We start from the raw sequence: 11,087 nt of genomic DNA on the forward strand, positions 1-11,087 counted from the left end.
TTAGTGATATGTCAAAAATTTTTAAAAAAAAATAATATATTTGGTTAGCTTTTTAACAGTCAACTAGTAATTTGACCCGTACTCCTAAATAGTGTTTAATCCCATATTGATGATTCGACATTTTAAAAATATAAATGAATGATTCAACTGTACGGATGTCAAGATCTGTATATTTTAGTGATATGACAAAAATTTTGGAAAAAAATAATATATTTGGTTTGCCTTTTTAATAGTTAAAGAGTAGTTTGACCAGTACTTCTAACTTGTGTTTAATCCCATATTGATGTTTCGATATTTTTAAAAATATTAATGAATGATCCAACCATACGGATGTGAAGATCTGTATATTTTAGTGATATGATAAAAAATTTAGAAAAAATAAATATATTTGGTTTGCCTCTTCTAACTAGTGTTTAATCCCATATTGATGTTTCGATATTTTTAAAAATATTACTGAATGATCCAACCTTACGGATATCAAGATCTATATATTTCAGTGATATGACAAAATTTTTAGAAAAAAATAAATATATTTGGTTTTCTTTTTTAATAGTCAACTAGTAATTTTACTCGTACTTCAAACTAGTTTGGAACGCGTAAGGTAGGGGGTGGGTGGGTTTAAGGTTAGTTTTTTATATATAATTTTGTTTTATTTTGTGTGTAAATATTTTTTATAAAAATGTAATTTCAACTGTTGGATTATTGTGATAGTAGTTGAATATGGTCCGTTAGATATAATTCACGCGGATCGCTGACGTCGCTCTAAATACAACCGCATTCTGTCGAATTTAGGAGTATCAATTTTACTATTGTTATTATTGTTATTATTATTATTATATAATTTGATAACTTTTACAGGACATAAATATTAATTAATATTTTCCTTACAAAGATTATTATATTCTAAATTTCAAAATTTATTTTTTAGAATACAATGTTTTAAGAAAAAATTTAATCCATGATTTGGATCGATTTTATCATAAATACCACACTTTATAAATATTTTTAAAAAAAACTCCAAACATCAGTTTGGGACAAAAATTAATATATTTTTGTGATATGAAAAAAATTTTGGAAAAAAATAAATATATTTGGTTTGCCTTTTTAATAGTCAAAGAGTAGTTTGACCGGTACTTCTAACTAGTGTTTAATCCCATATTGATGTTTTGATATTTTTAAAAATATTAATGAATGATCCAACCATACGGATGTCAAGATCTGTATATTTTAGTGATATGATAAAAAATTTAGAAAAAATTAAATATATTTGGTTTGCCTTTTTAACCGTCAAAGAGTAGTTTGACGAGTACTTCTAACTAGTGTTTAATCCCATATTGATGTTTCGATATTTTAAAAAATATTACTGAATGATCCAACCGTACGGATGTCAAGATCTTTATATTTTAGTAATATGACAAAATTTAAAGAAAAAAATAAATATATTTGGTTTGCCTTTTTAACCGTGAAAGAGTAGTTTGACGAGTACTTCCAACTAGTGTTCAATCACATATTGATGTTTCGATATTTTAAAATTATTACTGTACGGATGTCAAGATCTATATATTTTAGTGATATGACAAAATTTATAGAAAAAAATAAATATATTTGGTTTTATTTTTTAACTGTCAACTAGTAATTTAACCAGTACTTCTAAATATTGTTTAATCCCATATTGATGATTCGATATTTTAAAAAATATTAATGAATGATCCAACCGTACGTATGTCAAGATCTGTATATTTTAGTGGTATGAAAAAAAATATATAAAAAAATAAATATATTTGGTTTGCTTTTTTAACAGTGAACTAGTAATTTGACAGTTACTTCTAACTAGTGTTTAATCCCATATTGACGATTCGATATTTTTAAAAATATTAATGATTGATCCAACCGTACGGATGTCAAAATCAGTATATTTTAGTGATATGACAAAAAATTTAAATAAAAATAAATATATTTGGTTTGCTTTTTTAAAAGTCAACTAGTAATTTGACCCGTACTCCTGACTAGTGTTTAATCCCATATTGATGATTCGATATTTTTAAAAATATTAATGAATGATTCAACCGTACGGATGTCAAGATCTGTATATTTTAGTGATATGACAAAAATTTAGGAAAAAAATAAATATATTTGGTTTGCCTTTTTAATAGTCAAAGAGTAGTTTGACCTGTACTTCTAACTAGTGTTTAATCCCATATTGATGTTTCGATATTTTTAAAAATATTAATGAATGATCCAACCGTACGGATGTCAAGATCTGTATATTTTAGTGATATGATAAAAATTTTAGAAAAAAATAAATATATTTGGTTTGCCTTTTTAACAGTCAAAGAGTAGTTTGACGAGTATTTCTAACTAGTATTTAATCTCATATTGATGTTTCGATATTTTTAAAAATATCGCTGAATGATCCAACCGTAAGGATGTCAAGATCTATATATTTTAGTGATATGACAAAAATTTTAGAAAAAAAAATATATTTGGTTTTCTTTTTTAAAAGTCAACTAGTAATTTGACCACTACTTCTGACTAGTTTGGAACGCGTAAGGTAGGGGTGGGGGGTTTAAGCTTAGTTTTTTTATATATAATTTTGTTTAATTTTTGTGTGTAAATATTTTTTATAAAATGTAATTTCAACCATTGGATTATTGTGATAGTAGTTGAATATGGTCCGTTAGATATAATTCACGCGGATCGCTGACGTGGCTCTAAATACAACCGCATTCCTTCGAATTTAGGAGTATCAATTTTATTATTGTTATTATTGTTATTATTATTATTATTATTATTATTATTATATAATTTGATAACTTTTACAGGACATAAATATTAATTAATATTTTCCTTACAAAGATTATTATATTCTAAATTTTAAAATTTATTTTTGAGAATTCAATGTTTTAAGAAAAATTTTAATCCATGATTTGGATCAATTTTATCATAAATACCACATTTTATAAATATTTTTAAAAAAAACTATAAACATGAGTTTGGGAAAAATGAATATATTTTTGTGATATTTTTATAAATCTAGAAAAAATTAAATATATTTGGTTTGCCTTTTTAATAGTCAAAAAATAGTTTGACGAGTACTTTTAACTTGTGTTTAATCCCATATTGATGTTTCGATAGTTTTAAAAATATTACTGAATGATCCAACCGTACGGATGTCAAGATCTGTATATTTTAGTGATATGACAAAATTTATAGAAAAAAATAAATGAATTTGGTTTTATTTTTTAACAGTCAACTAGTAATTTGACCAGTACTTCTAACTAGTGTTTAGTCCCATATTGATGATTCGATATTTTAAAAATTTTAATGAATGATCCAACCGTAGGGATGTCAAGATCTGTATATTTTAGTTATATGACAAAAATTTTAGAAAAAAATAAATATATTTGGTTTGCCTTTTTAAGAGTCAAAAAGTAGTTTGACAAGTACTTCTAACTAGTGTTTAATCTCATATTGATGTTTCAATATTTTTAAAAATATTAATGAATGATCCAACCGTACGGATGTCAAGATCTATATATTTTAGTGATAACACAAAAGTTTTAGAAAAAATAAATATATTTGGTTTACATTTTTAACAATCAACTAGTAATTTGACTAGTACTTCTAACTAGTGTTTAATCCCATAGTGATGATTCGATATTTTTAAAAATATTAATGAATGATCCAACCGTACGGATGTTAAGATCTGTATATTTTAATGATATGATAAAATTTTTAGAAAAAAACAAATATATTTGGTTTGCCTTTTTAACAGTCAAAGAGTAGTTTGACGAGTACTTCTAACTAGTGTTTAATCCCATACTGATGTTTCGATATTTTTAAAAATATTATTGAATGATCCAACCGTTCGGATGTCAAGATCTGTATATTTTAGTGATATGACAATAATTTTAGAAAAAAATAAATATATCTGGTTTGTTTTTTTAACAGTCAACTAGTAATTTGACTTGGACCTCTAACTGGTGTTTAATCCCATATTCATCATTTGATATTTTTAAAAATTTTAATGAATGATCCAACCGTACGGATGTCAAGATCTGTATATTTTAGTGATATGTCAAAAATTTTAGAAAAAAATAAATATATTTGGTTAGCTTTTTTAACAGTCAACTAGTAATTTGACCCGTACTCCTAAATAGTGTTTAATCCCATATTGATGATTCGACATTTTTAAAAATATAAATGAATGATTCAACTGTACGGATGTCAAGATCTGTATATTTTAGTGATATGACAAAAATTTTGGAAAAAAATAAATATATTTGGTTTGCCTCTTTAATAGTCAAAGAGTAGTTTGACCAGTACTTCTAACTTGTGTTTAATCCCATATTGATGTTTCGATATTTTTAAAAATATTAATGAATGATCCAACCGTAGGGATGTCAAGATCTGTATATTTTAGTGATATGATAAAAAATTTAGAAAAAATAAATATATTTGGTTTGCCTCTTCTAACTAGTGTTTAATCCCATATTGATGTTTCGATATTTTTAAAAATATTATTGAATGATCCAACCTTACGGATATCAAGATCTATATATTTCAGTGATATGCCAAAATTTTTAGAAAAAAATAAATAAATTTGGTTTTCTTTTTTAATAGTCAACTAGTAATTTTACTCGTACTTCAAACTAGTTTGGAACGCGTTAGGTAGGGGGTGGGGGGGTTTAAGGTTAGTTTTTTATATATATTTTTGTTTTATTTTTGTGTGTAAATATTTTTTATAAAATGTAATTTCAACTGTTGGATTATTGTGATAGTAGTTGAATATGGTCCGTTAGATATAATTCACGCGGATCGCTGACGTCGCTCTAAATACAACCGCATTCCGTCGAATTTAGGAGTATCAATTTTATTATTGTTATTATTGTTATTATTATTATTATATAATTTGATAACTTTTACAGGACATAAATTTGTCCATTTCGAAAGGAAGTGTGGTAATTTATAGAAAATTTTTACCATGCAAAAGCTAAAAAATTGTTGGGCATTCATATTTCATTAGTAGGCGGTGTTTTTTAAATTCTCCGTTTTTCTCCTAGATTCAGGAGTTCAGTTCTCTTGTGGCTACGTACGTGTGAAAGAAGGCTAGACAGAGATGTGCTGGAACCCACACGTACTCCATACTCTTCCTTGTAAGCATTACCACACATTGTTTACGGAGTGGGATTCTGATGTTTCTCCAGACATGGTACTGAATTCCCAAATCTGAGTTAATCATTTTGGATTTGGTGGCGCCTTTCATTCTTTAGAGGATCGGAATCTAGTGCAGTTGAGTCCAGGTGATGGTTGTGGTGATTTTCTAATTCTAGTTCAGTGTGTAATATTACACTGTAGTTTATTTGATATCAATCTGGAACCTACCATAGAAGTTAAAGAGAGATTAGTAGATATGTTGAAGTTTTACTGGTTAAAATATCTCTGAACCGACACATCATTTCTTTGGAAGCAGGACAACTTAGAAGAAGGGTTGATTTTCATTTGATTATGTGTACTTGGAACGTTTATAATCAATATAATATGTATCATCTGCAGGTGCAAGAGAGAGCATTAGGTGTGATTATTCATTCTGAACAATGTAATCAAGTTATTGCTGGGATTAAGCTGTAGCTCGACGAAGTCCAAGGCAGTAGGTAGACAGCAAATATGGATTCATAACTCTTCCTTATAGTGGCTAACTCTCCCCTTTTTAGGTCCTGGATCGCCCTCTCCAATTAGATTTTCTAATCCCAATGATCTCGAGATGAGGTGGCCGAGTCCGGTTTACCAAGTCTGCATTGACATTATATAACAATGTATGTGGAAGATAAAATAAAAAATATTAATTTTTGTCATACTATATATTTTATTAATGATTGAAGATGTTTTCATTAAGTCACTACATAGGCTTTTATTTGTGGAATGAGATTGCTAGTTTACAAACAACCATTTAACTCTATTAGAAGGAAGCCTTTTTAGATGATGGGGTCAAAAAATAATTCATGCAGGCTAAGCCCTAAAAATAAATAATATCATACTTATGTGGATTTAAAGTTTGTTTAACAAACCCACCAAGTGGTATCAAATATTTAGTTCAACACTTCATAATAATCTCTCATATGGGGATAGGCAAGTGGGCTACCCCTGATGGGCTAAAGGCCGAGGCATGTGGGGCTTGGAGGCATGTGGGGCTTGGAGTATGAGAGTGGGGATTAAGCAGATTGTTGGGAGTTGCCTCAGTTGTCATACTAATTTTCATACTGATATATGATATTTTCATTAGTATCAATTTGTATGATAAACTCCAACTATTTCCACTAGTAATGTCTAGTAAATATATAAATAAGTTGTATATTACAAATATGATTCTACCATAAGTATAATTGACAGAGATACACAATATATGGTATACATTGTCCCTTTTACACAGGGTTTTATCTCATATAACTTCTCTCATCTAACTCTTCATTATTAGTAATGTGCAAATTAATTTTTTTATTTTCAAATTTTTATTTTTAGTATGAGTATACTTTTTAAATTTGTATTATGAGTTATAAAAATCTTTTACGATTTATCACTTTAAAAAATATCTAATAAAATAAATATTAACCAATTATATATTTTTTTTTAATTATATAACCGATATCTAATATATATAATTTATTTTATAAACCTATAGTCTAAACTATGTTGACGCGTAATTTGGATATTTGTTTTTCAATCACATTATTAAACTAATCAAAACTAAAATTTGATATGTCATATTTATTATTTTTTTATATTTTATTTAGGATGTTTATTGTTAATTAGTTTATAATAAAAATAACAACGGTGCACTTATAATATGTTCGAAAGTTTAAAAAGTGGAACCAAACACTAACTTTCAAAATAATTGTGAAATTTTCACTATGAAATAAAAAATAAATAAAGATATACAACATTAAGAATTTGAAAAAAATCTTAATAAAATTAGTAATTATATAGGAAATTTTCCTATAAAAAGAGTGTTATCTTTTCACAAACCCTAACACTTGACCCACTGTCAGCCGCCCCCATCTATTTCATAGAGAGTCAAATTTACAATAAACACTGATGAACATATTCGAAGATGAAGAAGACAATAAAGAAAACCACCCTCCACTCCCTATACAAAATGTAAATCAAGATTGGCACGGTATATTTCTTTACTCATCTTGAAAAAATAAATAATCATAGTTAATTTTTTTCTAATTAATTGTTTTCTACAGGTATTTCAAGGGGATTGGTTATGATACATCAGTACATGATAAAAATTAGAGTGAGAGAGGATGGGTGTAGATGATTCTACTATTACATGCCATCTCTAAACGCGGTGTGTGGTTATAATTCATTTTCTTATTATTCTATTATATTGATGACCTGATTAATAGACAATACTAATTTACATTTTTTAGTAATATTGAATGACAAATAGTTTGAGTAAGGACATCTAACTTTCATGATGCATATGCCATTAATTATACTTAAAAATAATTAAAGGATATAGTTTATGTGTTTAGAAACTTGAGATTTTGTGCAGGAGGATGTAGGTCAATTATGTGTGGTGCCTGGATTATATTAGATTGACTTAGTGGCTTATATTAGTTTATAGCTTTAATTTTAAAAGTTGTTTGTATTTCGATCATCTCCCTAGCTATATATATATATATATATCATGTTATAAATGATGTAAAACTTAATGCTAAAGTAAAATTCCTAATTTTTTGAGTTGGTTTTCGAACAACATATTTCTTGTTTATACTCAATGCCAGGATGTATACAAATATATATATAAGCTGTGTATTGTAAAACTGAGAAAAACAAAGACTTGCGTGTAAGTTGTTTTTATTGATTTGAAGCGTACAATATAAATAGATAGCTGATAGAATATGCAGCTAAAAACAAGGGCCATCAAACAACTAACTCTTCTAATGCAGTTCTACTTCTACGTGTCTACATATGCCATTTCTAAAACTTCTCCACGACTATGCATACTAATTCAACATGCACATACTTTAATTATTTTAAAACTAGCTATAAGTTTCAAAATAATTCCAACAATCATCCCCTTAGTTTTGAAACTTATTTAGGCAACTCCATTACTCCCAGTAATCTGCGCATTCTTTCAAATTTGATAGTAGTGAGAGCTTTGGTCAGGAAATCTGCTCGTTGCATATCACTACTCACATGCTTGACAATGATCTCCTTTCTCTCAACACATTCTCGAATATAATGGTAGCGTTTGTCTATATGTTGTACTACGCCCATGAAAAACTAGGTTCCTTGCAAGATCGATGGCGGATTTATCATCAATGTACAAGATTACTGGACCCATATCTTCACCTGTTAGCTTGCTCAGCAGATTCCTCAGCCAAACAGCTTGACAAGCTGATGTCGTCCCTCCCATAAACTCTGCCTCGCACGAAGACAAGGCCACACACCTTTGTTTCTGTGAGACCCATGTGATGAGGTTATCATTTAAGTAAAATACCATTCCTCTTGTACTCTTCCTGTCATCTGTTTGTCCTCCAAAATCGCTATTCGAGTATCCTGTAAGCATATTGTTTCTAATATCCCTCGAATAAACCAGGCCGTAGTTAATTGTACCCTTGACGTACCTGAGTATACGCTTTATAGCATTCATATGAAGAACTGTGGGCTTTTCCATTAAACGGCTGACTATCCCCACATCATAAGCCATGTCGGGACATGTATGCACAAGGTAGCGAAGTCCTCCAACCAAGCTTTTGTATTCTGTTGGATCCACCAGTTTCCCGCCTTCGTCGTTAGTCAAATGCTCCTTCGGATCCATAGGATATTTAGTGGGGTTAAAAGCTTGCATTCCAGCCTTCTCCAATATTTTCTTTGTGTAAGCTGACTGTTTTAGCTCTATACAGTCCTTCATTTGTTGAACCAGGTAATACACAAAATGCGCTACTCTTCTATCTTCCATGTCTGCTCAACCCATGATCTGCTTATCACTTGTGGCACCCAACAATATTTCCAAAAAACAATCTCACACAACTCAAATAATATAACTTTAGTATAAATAGACAATAATAACTTGTTGACTCCATTACATAATATAATTAAACAAAACTTGAAGAAGATTATATAATTATGTGTTATTCTAATAAAGTAAATAATGTAAATGTTGGGTTTTCAGAACCTTTTATAATGCTTCCAAATAGGTTCCTAGGCCTTCTAAGTAGATATCTAGCTCTGCTCCATGTATTCACCAAAAAATCTATCTATCTATACTATACTATTATAGGCAATTTGGTAGTTGGTTGGTTATTTGGTACAGTTATTTGGTACGCAAAATAAGAACCGTCAGATTTAAAGACATATAGATGGAACCGTTGGATATAATAATAATAAAATATTATATTAATATTTAAACTGCTCTCATAGGTTGAGGGTTCGAATTCCGTCAACAACGTATTAAATTTAAACTTTATATCTTTATTTTTAATAGTTTCTACAGGTTCAAGGTTCGAGACTTGTAAATAACATATTATATATTATATTATTTATTTTCAGTCAAGTCTCAAATTATCATAACACATAAATTATTATAATGTATTATGTTCTTTGATTTATTTTTCAACTATTAAAAATTTATATTAATATATCAATAATTTTAAGATAAAACTTATTATTAAAAATTAATCGAGTGTTAAAAGCAATCCGTGTATCGCCCACGTTACAGACTAGTATATATATATGGGCTACTCTAATAGAAACCAATTTTGGAATAGAAACTAGAAATTAAATAATATTTTATTTTAAATTATTTTGAAAAATATCACATATGATATGCAAATCGATCGTTGAGAGGTGGAGAAAAATACAGTGAAATCGGATTTTAAAACAAATTACCGTTTGACGTTAAAAATAAAATAAAAAGCGGAGGAAAAAAGTTGAGATTGTGTGTGGGATGGTATCGATTAGTTCGGTGTGGTGCTTTTAGGGGGCTATTAAGTTAGATTGATCTAATGGCTTATATTAGTTTTTAGTTTCTATTTTAACTTTAGTTTCTATTTGATCATTTGCCTATTATATATATGTGTGTGCCTACACTTATAAAATAACACTGATTTCGATTGCTAACCCATGAACTCCCTAAAATGATACGACCAAGTTTCTTGGAGTGAATATCACACGTGCGTGTAATAACCTCACACAGAATATATAATGTAATTTCTATATCAATAATTATAATATCTTGGATCCTATATATAATAATATTAGCACGTCCTCATCAAATAAAACAATTTTTTTCTAATATTGTAATTAGCTAATATTCTAATAAAATAGATAATTTGTTTTAGAAACTTCTAAATATTAGGCTTGCAGAGTCTTTTGTTTTGCTTCCAAATCGTCTCAAGAATTTTAGAAATATGTCAACTACTAGTAGGAGTATATGAGTCTTTTGTTTTGCTTCCAAAAGTTTCTTCGAGACTTTACACATATGTCTAGTACTAGTACTAGTAGGAGTATATTTATTACATATTTTGACGAATAAATGTGTCTACACTCACAAAATGAGGCGCATCTTGATGAAAAAGCTAAAGACTCCCGAAAATGATACGACCAAGTTTCATGAGGAGAATATTATATATGACCATGTTAGTAATATTTCGAACTAAAAAATGCAACCAAGGAAAAATTTATCAATAAACCATTTTTTTAGCAATATCATTGACTTTATTAGCATAGGACATATGAAATACCGATAGCTTAACTTGGTTATTACATAACCCCAAGGCTATGTTGACACTCTAGATTAACTTTTGCTTTTAATTTTTCTTCAATTATCCATGGTAGATATTAGGGTTAAACTGTATACATATTTTCTACCACTATGTGTCTCTTTGAAAGAATATTTTGGTTGAGGAACATGACAATTAAATAATATGTCTAACCATAATATTGTGAGTACTTGATTGTTGGTGTTGAACATGGTACAAAAAACACTTCATTCCTTGAACTGATTACTTTAATATTTATCCTCTTCATATCATGCTTAACTATATGTGCAATATGGATAAAATACTTTATAAGAA

General features: G+C 28.4%; 1 protein-coding gene across 1 annotated transcript; it reads right to left on the bottom strand.

Annotated features, from left to right (window-relative positions):
- Positions 1 to 8,230: 8,230 nt before the first annotated feature.
- On the bottom strand, positions 8,231 to 8,971 carry LOC141674793 (secreted RxLR effector protein 161-like). The gene has a single exon (XM_074481496.1). It carries the CDS (start codon positions 8,969 to 8,971, stop codon positions 8,231 to 8,233), a length of 741 nt encoding a protein of 246 aa, XP_074337597.1.
- Between the last annotated feature and the right edge of the window lie 2,116 nt (positions 8,972 to 11,087).

The sequence above is a fragment of the Apium graveolens genome, chromosome 7, assembly GCF_009905375.1.
Source record: "Apium graveolens cultivar Ventura chromosome 7, ASM990537v1, whole genome shotgun sequence".
In the NCBI taxonomy this organism is placed as follows: domain Eukaryota; kingdom Viridiplantae; phylum Streptophyta; class Magnoliopsida; order Apiales; family Apiaceae; genus Apium; species Apium graveolens.